Genomic DNA, 18273 nt, shown 5'->3' on the forward strand with positions numbered 1-18273 from the left:
CCGCCGCCCGCCCCCACCTTCTGGGCGCCGCGCGCCGCGGCGGGACCCGCCTTCGACGAGCAGGAGCTGGTCCGGGCGCTGCGAGGTGAAGGGCGGGGCGCTCGCCAGCTCTGCTGATCCGCTTTCTGCTCCTTGCCCTAGACTCCCTGACCAATCTACGGCTCTGTTTTCTGCTACCTGCCCTGGGCTCCCTTGCCTAATCTTTTGCACTGCTTTCTGCTCCCTGCCCTGGACTCCCCGCCCACTCTGCTGCTCTGCCTTCCGCTCCCTGCCCAATCTGTGGCTCTGCCTTCTGCTCCCTGCCCTAGACTCCCCACCCAATCCGCAGCTCTGCTTTCCACTCCCTGCTCTGGGCTCCCTGCCCAATCTGCCGCTCTGCCTTCCACTCCCTGCCCAATCTGCTGCTCTTCTTTCTGCCCTGTGCTTCCTTGCCTAATCTGCTGCTCTGCCTTTTGCTCCCTGTCCTGGAGTCCCTGCCCAGTCTGCTGCTCTGCCTTCCACTCCCTGCCCAATCTGCTGCTCTTCTTTCTGCCCTGTGCTTCCTTGCCTAATCTGCTGCTCTGCCTTTTGCTCCCTGTCCTGGAGTCCCTGCCCAGTCTGCTGCTCTGCCTTCCACTCCCTGCCCAATCTGCTGCTCTTCTTTCTGCCCTGTGCTTCCTTGCCTAATCTGCTGCTCTGCCTTTTGCTCCCTGTCCTGGAGTCCCTGCCCAGTCTGCTGCTCTGCCTTCCACTCCCTGCCCAATCTGCTGCTCTTCTTTCTGCCCTGTGCTTCCTTGCCTAATCTGCTGCTCTGCCTTTTGCTCCCTGTCCTGGAGTCCCTGCCCAGTCTGCTGCTCTGCCTTCCACTCCCTGCCCAATCTGCCACTCTTCTTTCTGTTTCCTGCCCTGGGCTCCCTGCCCACGCTGCTGCTCTGCCTTCCACTCCCTGCCCTGGATTCCCTGCGCAATCTGCCACTCTTCTTTCTGCTTCCTGCCCTGGGCTCCCTGCCCACGCTGCTGCTCTGCCTTCCACTCCCTGCCCTGGATTCCCTGCGCAATCTGCCACTCTTCTTTCTGCTTCCTGCCCTGGGCTCCCTGCCCACGCTGCTGCTCTGCCTTCCACTCCCTGCCCTGGATTCCCTGCGCAATCTGCCACTCTTCTTTCTGCTTCCTGCCCTGGGCTCCCTGCCCACGCTGCTGCTCTGCCTTCCACTCCCTGCCCTGGACTCCCCGTCCACGCTGCTGCTCTGCCTCCCGCTCCCTGCCTGCCATGCTTTCGACTCTCCAGTGTGTGTCCCCTACCCAAGCTGTTCTGCCTCGTGTTCCTGGTCCTGGGCTACCCGCTCCAGGCTGCCGCTCTGCCTGCCGTTCCTTGCCCTGTTTGCCCCGGGGACTGCGGGGTTGTTTTCCTGTCCCTGGTCTGTTCGTGTCTCGGGGCCGGGTGACGCTAGATGAGATGAGGATTGGCAGTCGCAGGCTGGGGTGAAGCGATAGTCGCCCACTTGAAGTGGGCAAAGGCTGTTCTGTAAACACCAGGCTTCACTAACTCAGGGATGATTTGCTAGCAAGTGGCAATGTTTTCACTCAGTGGGAATTGTTCCAATTGTATACCGTCATTGTTGATCCCATGGCTCTGTTAAGGGAAAATGAAAATATACAATAGGTCTAACTTTATTTTTATGTTCCTCAGTAAATAGCAACACACCGGTGATTATCTGCAACCTTGTTTGGCTGAGGCCCTTGCGGAAGCTAGATGCAGTTGGGACAAAATTATAGCAGTGCTCTGCCCAGCTTTGAGTTGCTGTTGGACAGCTACCTCGTAAAGCAAATTTCATTCAATAGCTGAGTGGGTTTAGTGGGAGACAACAGGGGAGCAGGGTGTCCAAGCATCTCTGGAGGTTTGAGCATCAAGGAAGTCTGTGCTGTTATCTTTCTATTGAAATATGAGCCTTACTGTGTACAAAAAATATTTGAGAGCTGCCAGGCTTGAGTGCTGGTCCTTGACCTCTTCAGAGCTCCCTTTTCAAACCCAGTAGATGTAGGTGGTTGGCACCTTCATCCTACTGGGCAGTCGTGCCAGCTGGTTACAGTCACAGCTTATTGGCAGAGCTGTGTAAAACTGTGCTGTGCTGTTAGCTCCTTACCCTTTTGTATAAACATCAGTTATACTTTTTCTTATCATTGGGTTTTATTTCTTCTTTAATCCTAAAATAGACACTTCTGTTCCAGAGTATTAGTTGACATTTCAGCTACACTTCAGTCCCTGTTGGGTTTTTTTAGTGCATCTGCCTGACCCAATCACTCATGCTCTGCTATTCTGTTTTGTAGACTTTGTTTTATCTTTTCTAGATGTTCCTAGATTGATTAAAATGTAGTTGACTGCTGCATATTCTAACATAAACTGTTTCAATTACAGTTGTATTACCAAATTGGATTTGACTTGCTAGCTTTCAATACCGGTTAGTATTAGAAAGGCATAATTAGCAAGAGATCCTGTTGAAGTTATTAGTCCCAATCAGTAGCATTTGCTATAAGGCTTACATCCACGTGCTTTTTAAACCATCCCGTGAAAGTGCTGAGGAGCATGGGGAATTATATCCCCATGCGTCTGTATTGCATAGAAGACTGAACTGGACAGGAAAAGTAATGGGTGAAAAATATTTCTTTCTTTAGGTTGCTCGCATAGCTCTCTAGATATAGATTTCATAGACACTAGGGCTGGAAGGGACCTCGGAAGGTCGAGTCCAGCCCCCTGCCCGAAGGGCAGGAAGTCAGCTGGGGTCATAGGATCCCAGCAAGATGAGCATCCAGAGGTGTTTATACTTTAAAGGTGTTTAAAATAAAAGGTAAAATTACATCTGATTGATTTCATTGTCAAAAAATCTTTTTATTTCAGGTGCTATCAAAATTCCTACAGTGGCCTTCCTTCGAAAGCAGTTAAATACGACAGCTTTGATCGAATTTGGGAAATATATTCAGAAAGGTACAGGACTTTAAATGCATATATTTTTAATAACAAAGTTGGGGAGTGGGAGCCATTGGTAAAGAGCTGACTAGAGGGTTTAGTTCCTCGGTGTAATGGAACAGTATGTATCATCTTGATTTTTCTCCAGAGAAGACTAGCTTCTGTACTGGCAAAGCAAGACTTATAGAGTTCCTCCACTGGCAGTAGGCCTGGCGTAGATCAGTGGTTCTCAATGCTTTTTGTACCAGGACCCATTTGTAAACGTCAGTGGCCAGTCCTGACCCAGTGCCCCTTCCTCCTGACCTGCTGCCCCTAGCCCTCCAGTGTGTGGGGCCGAGAGGGTCCCAGTCAGCTACAAGCAGCCCCTTGCAGGTTAGAACTCTGCCAGTCTACAAGGGAAAAGCCACAGTTTCTCACGTTTCTCTCTCTTAAATGAGCATCCATTTTTAAAGCTTGTTGATTCATTTTTAAAGTGTGTTCGTGACCCTTTCATATATGCTTGCAACCCACTTCTGGGTTGCAACCCACAGGTTGAGAAATGCTGGTGTAGATAGTGCATAGAGGTCTGCCCTGATGCAACCTGACCCTGCTCTGAGAGTTAGGTGGCGGCCCTGTTCAAGCCCCGTCTGCAGATTCAGTCATGGTCACCAACAACAAATCTTCAGTGGTGATGAATAATGACTCCCATTTCAGCAAGGGCTGTCATTGCAGGTTAAGACTCATTGGGATTGCTGTGACAGGGAAGTTTGCCTGGGTGGTGCCTGCAGCATACCAAATATTGTCATAGGATTAAAGGCAACAGCAATATTTTATTGACTTCAGTAGAAGCAGGCTTATGCTATGCAGCCAAAAGTGTATGAGTACAATGGAAAGAACCCTTGCTTATTTTCGTGTGTGCCTCTTTCTCTCCCTCTCTGAAATTTCTTTTTAAACAGTGTTTCCTGCTGTATTTTCTACTGAGTTCATTCAACATGAGGTTGTTGGGGAGTACAGCTATCTCTTCACTGTTCAGGGTTCTGACCCCCAACTCATGCCCTACATGTTGCTTGCACACATGGATGTCGTCCCAGCTTCGGAAGAGGGGTGGAAGTTCCCTCCTTTCTCGGCAGAGGAAGATGAAGGTTACATCTATGGACGAGGGACACTGGATAACAAAAACTCCGCCATAGTATGTCTTCTCGGTCACCTTGTTTTAGAAAAATGAAAAGGCTGAACAAGATGGAGGAGAAATGAATCTCTTCCATGTTTTTCTCTTCCTTACTCCCCATTAAATAGAATATGCTGAATCAATAGGAACTTACCAACCCCTTTCCTCCAAGCACTCTTCACAGGAATAATATGAAGTGATCTTTTAATAGGAGGGGAAGGGGGAGAGAGGAAGGGAGAGAAGATACTTAAGAGCTTTTGTGAACTAGGGAAAAATATGTTGCTTTTTTACTCCTTGATAAATACAGTATTTAAATGTCTTGTCAGATATATCTTTGGGTAGTCCTCTCTCTTTTAATGAGGGAGAATTTGGTTCTTAAAAAATGGGTGAAATTTCCTTCATATTACAAAGATTACGCCCCCAATTTGTCATATTGGCCTGCGGCTTTTGAACAGAATTTCTGCATTCAGTAAATTTTGGAGAAACAAAACACGATAAGTATCAATCATTGGTAAATGTCCTATGTTTTGTTTCGTGTTTTAGGGGAGGAAGTGGAGGGAAAGTGATTTCTTTAAGTCTTGAAAAGATTTCTAGTTTCATGAATTAGCCCCATGTTTACCAGTCTATTAGAACTAAAATTAAGACAAAATAAATACGAATGACTCCTACATGCTGAGGATGTCAAGGATTTTTTTTTCATTTTTGTTTGCAATTTGATGAATAGTTAATAAGTCCAAAGCTTGTGACTGAGAACTTTGTCTTGGTGCCTCTTGGCTACAGGGAGGGGCAATAGTCCATTAAACAACTAAACAATAATTAACTATTGCAGCTTCTGAGCTGAAATGAATGCTGACAAGACAGCAGCAACACACGTTTCTCCATGAAGAGAGATTAACCATATTTGTTTGAAAAAGCAGGTGGGACTGAAAAAACATAAACGTTCCTAGGTTACAAAATTCACTTCCATTCATTCCCCGTGTTTGTTTTCCTTTATTTTTCTTTCTTGCATTAAAGCTACTGGTTATTAAAATAAAGAATTTGCTTGCGCTAGCAAGAGGTAACTAGACAGTGAAATCCTTTATTAGACAGAAGCCTTCTATTTTTACTTTGGAGTAGCAGGATCAAGCCCATTCTGTTTTGTGCATACATACCGTAACATTTCATAGCACGCTGAGCCTGGAGTGAAGACATTTGTTGCAGTGTCTTCCAAAGGCTGTGGGGATCATCAGCTAGTAGCAATGGGAATCACAACACAGTAGTGAAAAGAATGAAACCTGCTTCAGTGCTATGAATGCACCGCATTTCTCTTGCATCTTTTTGTTCCTTAGCAAATAGAATAGCCCTTAATAATCTTGGGGAGTAGCAGGACACAGTAATTAATGTTCTGCTTCTGTTACACAGGGTATTTTGCAAGCCCTGGAATTCCTGTTGAGAAGAAACTATAGACCGCGCAGATCTTTCTATATTGGAATTGGACACGACGAAGAGGTATTCCCCTCTATCCATCTCTTTCACTCTTGCTTCAATACAGATGTTTCATCAGGACAGCCAGTTATCGGCATTGTCCTGGTACTTGACTACAGCAGCTTCTCAAGCATGGTTTACTTTGGAAGGCCCTGCAGTTTTGCTCACATTAGCATTGTCACACACTAAATTGAGTAGCCTACATAGCTCAGCTCTCAGTGATACGGAGATCAGGGTATAGTCAGCAAAAAGGAACACTGTGTATTGATGCTGTTCTTCAGGATGGTTTTTATTTGTCTTGTAGTCAAAATGCAGCCAAAGTCCAAACTGGGAACATCAATAAAATGTGGAAATCCAGACTAGCATTTGACTGTTGTAGGATTATAAAACAGAGGCAGACTGAATGATACAGAGGAAGTCAGGGAACTCTTCCTCTTTTCTCATAATACTCCGACTAAGAGAAACTGGAAGACCAGAAGTGTTAACAGATAACATTAAATACCCTTTTAAACAATGTCTCCCTGACCTGGGGATCTCCCTACTGCGTGAGATCATTGAAGTCATAAAAAGATTTTATTGGCTCAGTAATGACAAAAAAAACCTGTAAACCCTCGGCTGACAGAGCATTAGGAACCACCAGTTAACTAGGGTGAGTGAGAAACGTCTTTCCTTGGACAGGTTATTCCATACTTGTTCAGTCTGGGGTTTCTTGCACTTTCATCATCTATCTCTGGTCACCCCTGGAGGCAGGCTTCTATACTCAGTGGACAGTTACTGTGGGTCAGCATGGCCATTCCTCTACTTTGGATTCTTGCAGGTATCTGGTCTTGATGGAGGAAAACAGATAGCGATGCTGTTGCAAGCCAGAGGAGTGAAACTGTCTTTCCTGCTAGATGAGGGAAGCGGTATCTTGGATGGGGTCATCGAGGGAATAAAGTCTCCAGTAGCTCTGTAAGTAAGGAAAGGAGAGAATTCAGCACAGTGAATGTGATCCGTGGCTCTGGGGGTAAGTATGAGTGTCAGCTTGTCTACACTGGTGCAGAGGTGTCTGAAATGCAACACAAAACCTAGATGTCTAAAATGTGATCTGCAGTGTCCCTCTTGCTCCTGAGCAGTGATGTAGCACTTGAACTGCAGGACCTTATTATTGGTGATTTGATTGCAATTTCTGTCCATCTCTTATTGAAAATACAAGTATTTGTAAATATTAGTAGGACTGTGGTATCTTTAAGAATTACTCTATTTTAACCAAGTTACATGTGGTGCATCAGATTTCCACTGTAGTCCTCAATGTTGCAATCATTGGGCACTCCTAGCTAATGCATGGAGCACTTGCCTGCCAAACTAGCTTAGACTTCCTTCTCACCAGTGATGCTTGGTTTTGGTTGGCGTCAGTGGCAACTCCTTTCTTAGCCTTAATGTTATTGTACCACAAGTTTCTTTGGCATCTGGACTGTGATCCCAATTCATGTTCTTTTTCTAAGTTACTATTATGGTAATACTTGTCTAGAAAGAGAATGAGAATGAAAAATTTGTCAATTTGGGGGTTATGAGTCCTCTCTCTCTACCACTGTGGTAGGCAGTTGTCCAAAGATACATGGATTTCCTTCTAAAATCCTGTAGAATATCACCTGATGAGCCAGGCTCAGTTATTTGTCATTATTATGAAAGCAGGGTAGAGACGTCTGGACTGTAAGAGGAGTTGGAACTGCGAGAGAGAGCATGGCAACAAAACAAGTGGAGCAAACAGGGAGTATTGGACAGTTGCTAGAAGGATCAGATCTGATTGTGAAACTTCTGGTTTCATTAATCTGTTTCCTTCTCCAGAGCTGTATCTTGGCTTTCATAAGAAGCATTCTGATTTCCACGCAGGATTATAGCTCAAAAAGGAACACCGTAGTCAGGCTGTTGGGCGTAGGAGCATTTTTTAAATTGGCAAACACGTGGGCTAAGCTCCCGGGGGAATACCTAGTGCCTATCTATTTACACATTAATGCAGTCGCATTTAATAAGGTATCAGCTCATTCTTGGCATCATATAAGGATTACTATCCTGTATTTTTTAAGAAAACACTGCTTGATAAGTACACTCCCTTCAGTTAACCACCACAGAGAGACCTCTTATAATTCATTTCAGCAAGGAAGTGCCCTGTTGCATTAACAGGAAGTTTGTTTCCAAGACACTTGGAGTATCAGCAGGGCACAAAATGGAAACAAAAAAGGGTAGGACACTCCACTTATGCCAGAGGAAATGCGTTGTCTCTGTGATGGGGAAACCTCCATGAAGAAAGAGCCTGGATTACAGTGCTTAGAACAGATATGGCCTTAAATGTTTTTTGCCTTTGCTGCAACTGCAACAGTGTTTTCATATCGTTCTAAAAATACACCTTGGCAGTTCCTCTTAGCTACAAGCGTTGAAGAATTGTGTTTGTTTAAGGACTATCTGAAACAGCATTAATTTATGTTTGTATGTATTCATGATCAGGATAGCTGTAACAGAGAAGGGTTCACTCACGCTGAACCTCACTGTGAGATCAGATCCAGGTCATTCATCTGCTCCTCCTAAGGAGACAAGTATTGGGATTCTTGCAGCAGCCGTGTCCAGGTAAGAGTTTATTGGTAACATACTTGATCTCAGATGATTGTGCAAAAGCTGCTTAAACTACTGATATGCCAAACTTTCTGGCAGCTTTCTATAGTTTTCTATGCCATTTTGCACCTTCCTGTGTATGGTAAATGTTGAAGATTACAGGTCTGATGTGAATAAAAATAAGCAACCTCTGGCAGAGAGTTCATGGTCAGGGGAGGAAGTCATGCTGGAGTGCATCTGCAATGGAGCTCTTCTCGTCTTCTATGTCCCAGCTGACCCAGAACTGACTGATTGCTGGGTGGGAAGGAGTGCTGTTTTAGAGGAGCCTAGAACAAACTGATAGGCTTACCACTTTCCTAGATTTTCCCACATCCCTATTTACCCCTTCCTTCCCACAAAGAGCCAACCGTATGCATCTTTGCCCTCCCCCCAACACTCGCACTCTCCCTACCCTCAAAATATTTGGATGGGACAAGAATCCTGGGAAGTACATAGCGAAGCTGCTCTCCTGATTCGCTACCAAAAAGAGAGGCAGCCACCTTTTTGAGTATTGGCTGCTTTCACGAATCAAAACTATTCCCAAATTATCAAAACGCAGCCAGTTTTCTGGTATAATGTCAAACGACCACTTTTGACATTTTTAAATGCCAATTTGTATGTTGTAGACTGGAAAAGAATCCGATGCCCAGGCTGTTCGGCTATGGGCCTGAACTGATGATGTTTGAGCATCTGGCTTCCGAGGTAAGGAGTGAGCAGTAGCCCTACGTTCGTTAGTTAATGCAGAGTCGTCTCAGACATACGACCTTTGTCGAGGGACTTCCTGACCCTGGTTAAAACAAAATAACAGAAGCCTTTGCTAAATTGCAGTAGTTCATCACTTTCATATCAAAAGCTGATGTTTGCTTTGTTATAGCTTCTTGATTTCCTTCTCGTCTATTCTTCCAGTTTGCATTTCCTCTCAATATCGTCATGAAAAATCTGTGGCTGTTTTCACCTCTTGTTAGCAGGTAAGGAAACCCATCCTCTCCTCAACGTTTCAGTCTTTCTTCCCCTGAAATGTGGGGACCTACATCCCTGTAGAGACATCGCTCCATTAGTTCTCTTGCCAATGGGCTGCTCTTCCCAAGAAATCAGCTCTCACAGTTGAGGCAAGGTAAATGCTTCGTAGCCAAATTAAGTAATAAGGAAGTTGTTCTATAGTTCCTCTGTCAGATTGGACTGACATATGCATTGCTGTCTCTCAACTGCATTGTCATTCTTGTCCCTTATAAATACTTTTCTTCTTTTATTTTTGTGCAGAATCATTGAGCGGAAGCCCACTGGTAATAGCATGGTTCGAACTACAACAGCGCTTACTGTTTTCAAGGCAGGAATTAAGGTAGCTTCATGTTGCATTTATTCATCTTCTGTTTGGTATGAGAAGATAATCCAAGTTATGTAAAATGACGGTTACCACCTGTGTTAAGAACAGCACACTACTCCCCCTTTTACATTGAGTGATAAATTCAGTGGCCCTTGTGTTCTGACGCTACCAGTTTCACTCTGATTTGTAGTGCAGCTGGCCTTAGCTACAATAGAAACTTGCTCCAATTCTGACAGTAGCTGTCATGTAAGTCAGCCTTTGAAAGTGGTTTAAATGGTAATGTAGACAAGATACACACATTGTCAACACTGTTATACAAAGCATGATTGAGACCTGGGTGTGACCACTGTCTGCAGCATTGCAGTTCCCTGCTGAAAGCAGGACCCTGGTCTCATAATCCCAAGAATGTGGTTTACTGCAGCCCTAAGCTCCACAGTGGGGTTAGAGCAAGCATCCCAGAATGGCATGCTCCAGTCTTAATCCTGGTAATCAGATGCCATGATCCAAAGAAGACTGAGAACCGTATCTTTGGAACACAAGACGGGAGGAATTAATCCAGCTGTTTTGTGCATCTCTGAGTAAATATTTTCTTGGGAAGGATCCCTTGGCTATAGATTATGGTGGTGAAACAGTGACGCCAAGTGGCGAAAATGTTTTCTTTCATTTTTTCTCTTCTTGTTTGCAAAGATTAACTTTGCTTAGCAAAAGAAGTCTAAAATATCTGTCTTGTGAAAAACGCAAATTTTCGATTTCTACGTAAACTGCTAGGTTGCTTGCATATGTCATGCTTGGCGGGTGTTTGAAGAAGTGGACTCTGACAGCAGTAGATTTTTCTTTTCTTTTTTTTGGCCAGTGACTCATTGGCTAAAATGAAGTTAATTATTTAAGAAAAACATGTACCAAGCCCTTTCTCCCAAAGAGAATTTTTTGGGAACAGAAGGTGATGGGAAGTAACTTCCCTCTTGATATTTCTGGCTTCCATTGTTCCTCTTAGTAACTTATGTAAACTATGTATATCAATCATTTACAACACAAGTGCGGGGGGGAAACTTTGTCAGGCATGTCACAAATTAAGCCCTGTCCCCTCCCCAAGTGTTACTTCAGCCCCCTTCCCCTGCCTGATCTGACTGCTCCCTGCCCAAGCTGCTGCTGTGCTGCCTGCCCCCTCCCTCATCTGCTGCCTGCCGCACTCGGAGGCTGCCCATGGTTGGCCGTCCTTCGTGCTTGGCCATCCTTGCTTTACACTTGGAGCATGGTAAAAGGGTGGTGCATTGTTGTCAGTGACAGCAGGAGGGAACCTTATTCTGCGAGCTCTGAAGTGGTAGTTTAAGCCCTTTGATCAGGATAAAGTAATACTGGACTTTCAGTTTCACAAGTGGTGTATTTGTAACTATTTGTACCTTCCTCTCTGTTTTGAATCTATTTTTTCCCCCCTAGTTCAATGTCATCCCACACTTGGCCAGTGCAGCTGTGAATTTTCGGATCCACCCAGCCCAAAAGGTTGCTGAGGTACTGCCTACATGCTATGTTGTTTTTTCACATTTTATCTGGTTTACCTTGATACTGGTTACTGTCTTAATTTACTTCCCTGTACTTTTTTTAAATGGATGGCTGTTGGCTGATCTGGCTATTACAAGCTTTCCTCCTTATTTTAGTCTTGCCACGTCCATAGACTGCCTCTAGATTTAATTTTTGTAATGCGTTCTACATAAGATTCCTTTAAAATACAACTCAGATGCTTCGGGTAATTAAAAGTTTTGCAGGCATTATGTGAGCCGGTGTGGTCTTTGCTGGCTCCCTTTTCACAAAGTAAGTGTTGGCTGCCCTCTGGAAATTCCTGAGTGATGGGGCACTTTGCTGTCTGAGAGTAACTTAGTTCTTAATGTTGTTGGTGTGCTTCATCAGAAGGCTATCACTATCTATCCCCAAGATGGAACTGGAGGGGAAGGAAGTGTTCCTTTTTTCAGTGTGGTTTATCTAATGCTTTTCTTCCCGTGTGTACTCGGTGTATTTTTCACTGTGGCTTTTTCTTAACTTGGCTTTACCTCCGAGGGGAATTTCATCCCAGTTAGGCCAGCGCTCTGCTTTCATGTTTGCAGGTTGTCCTAAGGGGTTTGGTTTACATGTGGAAGAATGGGTTGCTTGGCTGGGATTTTTGTTGTTGTTGGCCAATTCTTTTTGGAGACTTTCTCTGGATTCCAGCTACTTCCCGAATATAGAGCAGGACAGGAGAAGGGACCATGTTTGGAAGGCCACCATGTAGTTGTATGGAGCTGACTCTGGGAGTCACTCTCTTGCTTCAGAAGAGCAATGAATGGTCATGTAGCAGTAGTATTAGGACTTACTTGGAGTAGTGGTCACTAGAAGGTAGCATTCTTTCATGCTTGAGCAGGACTGGCATACCCAGCCAGTAGGAGACATATAGCTTATCTGTAAGTCACATCAGCTCCTCTTGCTCTGGATGCATCCTTATCCTGCTGCAAGTAGTTTCTGTATTTCATTCCCTTGAATTCTCTCAGCCAGCTAGTAGGGTGTTCCTTGGACCCATACCTAGCTGTTTTGAAGGGGTCAAGTGAGGCCTTAAGGCAGTGACCTGCAACTGATGGTCGTGGAAACACTTCAACCTTTAATGTCAACAGGCCATTGGAAGCAGGAAAACCAACCTCCTCCCTGAGGTGCTGCAGGCTCCCTGTCCTGACTCCGTTCTTTGGAACCATAGCTGGAAATGATTTCCAAGGCTGGCCGGGTAGCCGGTACCCACACTGACATCCACTAGGGAGACTCGCTCGTTCTCTTCACTTACATGCTCCTCATGGTTTGTTCTTAGGTGCTAGAGATAGTCAAAGACACCATTGATGATGACCGAGTAGAGATAACCGTAATTGAGGCTTTTGACCCGCTACCCATCAGCCCGTGGGATGACCAGGCCTTGGGGGTCCAGATTTTCCGAAGAACCATAATGGATGTTTTCCCACATGTCAGCAGCATAGCTCCAGGTAACACCAAACAGGCAATGATTATTGTTTCCTCTCCCATTTCCAGCCACCTACCTCCTCCCAGTTGCTTTGTTTCCACTTTCTGTATATTTCTCCACCCCAGCTGTTAATGACTGGAAACAGCTGTTTTTTCCTCTTCTGTTAGGTTCCATCTTTCTACTTAAAACTTTTTTTTTTTAAGGGTGGAAGTAAAAAAGCAAACAGGAAGCTGCGGGAAACAATGAACCTTGAATTGACTCTCTGCATACACACATCTCTTCAGGGATGTGAGGAGTGGGGGCAGGCTCTTCATTTAGTGCTTCCATGACTGGCAAACCTTTGTTGTATTGTACTTTATGATCTGAAGCCCCAGTCTCGCAGTTAAAATTGGTGGGGTGAGGATTTCAGGTTTGAAATCGCTTGTGTTCCTGACCAATACCAAGTACCACAGTTCCTGTTGAAACCAATAAGTTGCAGTGCTCTGCTCTTCTCACCACCGAGAGAAAGCGGGGTGCTCTTCATCTCAATACACGTTTTTCAGGCTTAATTTTAAGAGGGAGTTTTTGGGCAGCGTGCTTTGGGCTCTGAGAGAAATGTAACATCACAATCGGCTGAATCTTTTCCTTGATAGCAGAGGCTTGGGTGGCTGATGGGTTGTGTTTGTGCATAGTAAACCCGTGGATTTGTTTTCCAGGCATTTGTATTGGAAACACGGACAGCAGGCATTTCACTAACCTCACGGACGCCATTTATCGCTTCAACCCTGTGGTCTTTAAAGCGGATGATGTTTCCAGGTATCGTATGCTTCTTCAAGCAGAGAGGCTTTCTGGGGTGGGTCCTGTAGTCAAAGAACCTCAATGTGTGTTATGCAAGAGTAGGAAACCAGCCATGTATACCTTGGCCTAGGACTTGAGATTCGTGTAGGCCAGCCATTTCCTGCAGGCCAGTGTGGTATACAAGTACAGGGCAATAACTGCAGTGAGGAGAGAGCTAGCTCCTATCCTTCTTTTAATTAAAATGCAGACCATACTTGGCTCAAATACGCTTCATGGTGCTCCAGCAGAACTTGTGTGGTGGTCTCACGTTGCCTGAATTGCATGCATGATTCTGAGATATGTCAGGCCGTGTTAAAGATGCATATTTCCATCTCTGACACACGCTGCACTCTCAGGTCATTAACTCTGTAAAGCTGGAAGAAAGCTGTGCTAAAGCCAGATGTTGCCAGGCGGGAAGCTTGTTTGTTTGCTGGCTCTCAGTTTTGACTTTTGTGGGAGTAGAGCGCCCAGGAGCTCCAAGGGTGCTGGGACTCCAAGGGCCTGTGATCTGTCAGGGCAGAGAGCTGGGTTGCATTTGGGAACTCCCATATGCCCTTCCTTTTATTTCTTCTGTTATCCTAACATTTCTGAAGCTTTATGAAGTGAACAGGGAGTCGGCATCCAATTTGCTCCTGCATAGTGGAATGAAAAATACTCTTGTCTTTTTAAACAGGATTCATGGGTGGAATGAAAGGATCTCAGTCAAAGACTATGAGAAACAAGTGGAATTCCTCTTTCAGCTGATTCAGAACTCGGATATTGATAAGCTTCCAAAACCGCATCTAAGCACCCACGAGCTGTGAGACAAAAGCAGCAGGGGAGGAGGATCATCAATGGTGGGATGGCAGGGACTTGAGTTATACAACTCCCACTCTTGCACACGCTGAAATTCACCTCTTTGCACTAGGCTAGCACAAGGCCTGTGCACCCTTTAAGGCTGAGTTAATTCCAGTTCTTAGTGCTTAAACCGTACTCAAAGTGAGCCTCAAGGTGGATGGGAGTGGTGACAGGGATGAACGTCATTTCAAATGCATAGCTACAGAAATGTTTTTAAGAGTGTCAGGCTCTGGTTCTGCAAGAAGTCGACCCTAGGGGCAGTGGAAGCTGCGGGCATTCAGCACTTTGCACAGTGGAGCTGTAGCGGATTAATAATCTTCATATTGTCCAGTATAAAACAGTATTAAATTTCCAATAGTGCGTGCTCTGGGGAAGCAGCATGGCAATGGAGCATGTTTTCTGATGCTCCTGGTGCCTCAGCAAGCTTGCTTTGCTGTTTCTAAGCAGACTTTTCCTGCCACTGTGAGGCCATTGATTGGTAACATTTTTCTTGAGTTGTGGTGCATTTTAATCCTTAATCAGTGTCATATAATACACAAAGTGCTAGCAACACTACAACAAACCCAGAGGAGCAAAGCTCAAGTGATGGATACATCACTTGGGATACCCAGAGCCCTTTTCTATCTATTTGTAGTGTGACCAAGATTTTCACGAACAACCAGTGCTTTTGTGTACATGAGACCTGGCCAGGAGTGCCTGCCTTCCCGAGGTGGATCCTCACTACATGTTGAAAAATTCTTTGTGCAGTGTCTCAGAATCACTAGGCACCTGCAAAAATTGCAGTTTGCAAATTTAGAATTTAAAACAAGCTGCAGAAGATCGAATTACGTAGTTTTAATTGCCAGTGGATCTAGTGTTAGATATCTAGTGTTAGATATTTCTTTTGCACTCTTGCAATCTTTTGAGTTACTTAGATGCTTTAAAAGGAAATTCGGTTAAAATGGTCTGTGGAGGCATTTTCCTTTTCCACTGAATCTGTTTGTATGAAGTACCATTCTCTTTTCACCTTGCCTTTTGCTGTCCGAGAGCTTGATTCTTTAAGAGGCAGAGCGCTCTCTGTTCCTTTCCACTGCAGTGGAGATTACTGGGTTTGGGAGCCTCTCTGGACAGCTCCCAAGCCCAGGAAAGCTGAGTCTACATAAGCACTCCTGCCCTTCCCATAACTCTGAGGTCCCCTGCATGGGAGAGAGATTTCCCGAATAGTGCTAGCAGAGACAAGGATGAAGCACCCTCCTCTTGGACTACTGCAAAGATGTTCTCACGAGCTAAAATTGCCATGATTAATCAGCTAAACCACTGCAAAGAGGGAAATTTGACCCAGGTACTGTTGTAAGCGGAAGTAGGGTCAAAGCCACTTTTTGCACTAAGGCGCAGGCTACGCAGTATTAGAAACAAAAGAAAACCTTTTTCTGTTCTACTAGGCCATGGCTGTGTGCATCTCTCTCTAAGGGTTTGAGTTGTACACTGGGATGTGCGATTGCTCTTCTCTAAACTCTTGTTGCAAAACATAATGGAATTAAGTACGGTACAATGACGTGTCATTTGGAAAGCACTGAGCAATGACAACATAATTTTTGCTGCTGTTTCCTTCTTACCAGTCTCTCCTTATTTGCACAATGGCTGTACTAAAATTGTTCCAATGTGAGACTGAAATCAAATCAAACAAATAAAAAAAAAAAGGAATACTGATTCTTTTCCGGTCCTTCTTTAATAGTCCAACCTGCCTAATTGGTGTGACAAGGTTCATCTCCTCCCTGTTTTTAATCACTTGCACACCTGGGTTGCTACTGGAGCTAGCTGAAAAAATTTCCATCAAAACAAACTCTCACATTTTTTCCAACTGGCCCTAGTCTCTGACGACCTCCTCCCTACACAGAGCTTTTGTTAACTGCCATTTCTCTGTATTACTCCTTTCATCAGTGTTTGAGCATCTGTCTAAATAGCCAGCAGGATTTTATTCTTGAGCAAGTCGGAGGGTCCTAGGGGACTCAACAGCCCCACCCCTGCTGAGTCAGCTAGCAAGAAGCCAAGGGTCAAGTCTGCCTGTGAGTGCTTGCACTCATCTGACTTGGAGAAGAAACCTGGAGATGCCAGCTTAGCAGTGGGATCCGTCTCTTCACCTTCCATCTTAATCATCCAAAATGATGTAACCTTTTTCCTGAAATCCCCAAGGCCCTTGAAATATGTCGGGTTGTGTTTTAAGACTGTTGAATGGTTGGTAACTCAACAAGACGGGTAACCTGGGCACTAACCAGTGTTCTGGAGAATTAGTACGTCACTGGTTCCCATCCACACTTGCCCTCCACTTGAGAGGTGCAGCAGAGGCCTGCCAGGTTGCTCACCAAGCTTGATGAAAGTCCAATCCAAATGTTGACCAGGGAGCCTGTTGGGAACACCTGTGTGTGTACTGGGCTATTTCACTTCAAGCCAGGGGCAAAAGGTTCCCTGGAAGGGATGACGTTGAGCAGGTCCCCTTTGCTTTATTTAGAAAGGAATAGAGAGAGCGTGGAGGTTTCACTAAGCCTAAGTAGCTTTTTGCTTCTGGCCCCAACTGCAGCCTGTGGGCCCTTTATCTGCCAGGCGCTTTTTTCCCCCAGGATTTGGTCAGTTTTCAGCAGACATGAAACAATAGCTCTGCTTTAGGTGGAATGTTAATCGGGCTTGGGGAAGTCAAAGCAGCTGAGCCAGACTTCTGAGAAGACTTTGGGCGCTGCACAGCACATATTCGTGTCCAAAGGATGGAGGTGGAACTCGGCTGCAGGGGTGGGCAGGCTTCAGTGCCAGATCATTGCAGGGTCTGGGCCTTGGATAGTTCCCGGCAGCTCTACCTACCCCCACTTTCCTGGGGAAACGTCTGCCACCCATGCTCTAATGACTGGAAATTGCTGGTCTTCATTCCCTCCCACGCTGCTGTACATCAGAAATAAAAGCACTGTAGTGTAAGGAGGGAAGAGGCCATCAAGCTGATGTATGCAGGGAGCACAGCGTGCCTAAGGGATGCTGAAAGCTGTAGTGGAGAATCAGCTTTGTTCATTTTCAGCTGCCTTAGATTGGTAGTTTCTGGGGCAAGAATGACACCCAAATACACTCAACTGGGCAGCAAATCGTTTGCATCTTCCACTGTTTAATCTCAGTCCATGCATCATAACGGCATGAATCCTGGAGTGGCTCAGTTGCCTTGTTGCTGGTTTTCCTGTGGGGATGGCAGCATTACTGGGCTCGTACACGTTTTCTGTCAATGCAATGGCAATAGTCAAATTTGCTATATGAGGGAAAAGTGTGCACAGAGGCGGAGAGGTTCCTCTGGCAGGTATCTGTCTCCCCCCCGCCCTCCAGTCTCTATTCTCTGAACTCCTCAGCTCATTGCTCGGGTTTGACTCGAACACCAAGTACTGCAGCCTTGCATCATCCTGGCTCAGGTCACGCTATTGCACAGCACATGATGCCCTTTGGTCGCCAAGAGGGGATTTACCACCTGCAGCCTGTAGCGGAGGCAAAAGAGCCCTGCTGAAAGCTGGACGGGAAAACGTCCTGTACGTTTCCCGGTCTCCTGTCACAGGGCAAGACTTGCACCCTGTGGCTGTTCTATGGGGGGGTTACATCCTGAAGTGAAGGCCAGCGAGGTGTGCTGTGCTGCTGAGGAGGAAAGCAAAGGGCAAAGCACGCTGGCAGGCAGGGCTGCTCTTGGCAGGTGCCGCGTGGTTATGTGCCACCGAGCTTTGCCTCGCCACACAGCCTCCAGCCCTGCGATCATGCCGTGTCGCTGCCCTGGATAACTGCTCAGCAGAGCTGTGCTGTAACCCTAAACCACCCAACTGGCTGCTTTTGCCACTCTTTCATCAAAAGCACCTATTAGTGAAAGTCTGCAATAGAAACCCATTGCACAGCCTGCCCGCTCTGTATCCCTGCCACCTCAGACTTTCCCAGTGGTCAGGGCTGTCCCTTCCTATTCTCAGGCCTCCTTACAGTGCTACATAGACTGTCATGTCTTGCTAGTCTGCCTAACTTTTTATAGGGTGACGCATCCGTGAGAAAACCGTACGTCTTTCCCTGTAGAACAAATCTCTACCCCAGGCTGCATCTCCCATGGGTTTGTTCCATGCCTTCCTAAAATGTCTCCCTCCTAACTGGTGTTTTAA

At 45.7% G+C, this 18273-nt stretch overlaps 1 protein-coding gene across 1 annotated transcript; it reads left to right on the forward strand.

Moving 5' to 3' along the window:
- Positions 1-15823, forward strand: PM20D1 (peptidase M20 domain containing 1; the record flags this gene model as incomplete). Its single annotated transcript, XM_014520421.2, has 13 exons — positions 1-85; positions 2876-2962; positions 3880-4112; positions 5493-5579; positions 6373-6506; positions 8040-8159; positions 8810-8885; positions 9090-9151; positions 9444-9522; positions 10945-11016; positions 12335-12503; positions 13177-13276; positions 13971-15823. Coding segments are annotated over 13 exons (1434 nt in total), but the record flags the coding sequence as incomplete, so codon positions are not given.
- Between the last annotated feature and the right edge of the window lie 2450 nt (positions 15824-18273).

Source organism: Alligator sinensis, unplaced genomic scaffold, assembly GCF_000455745.1.
Source record: "Alligator sinensis unplaced genomic scaffold, ASM45574v1 scaffold1322_1, whole genome shotgun sequence".
Classification (NCBI taxonomy): Eukaryota; Metazoa; Chordata; order Crocodylia; family Alligatoridae; genus Alligator; species Alligator sinensis.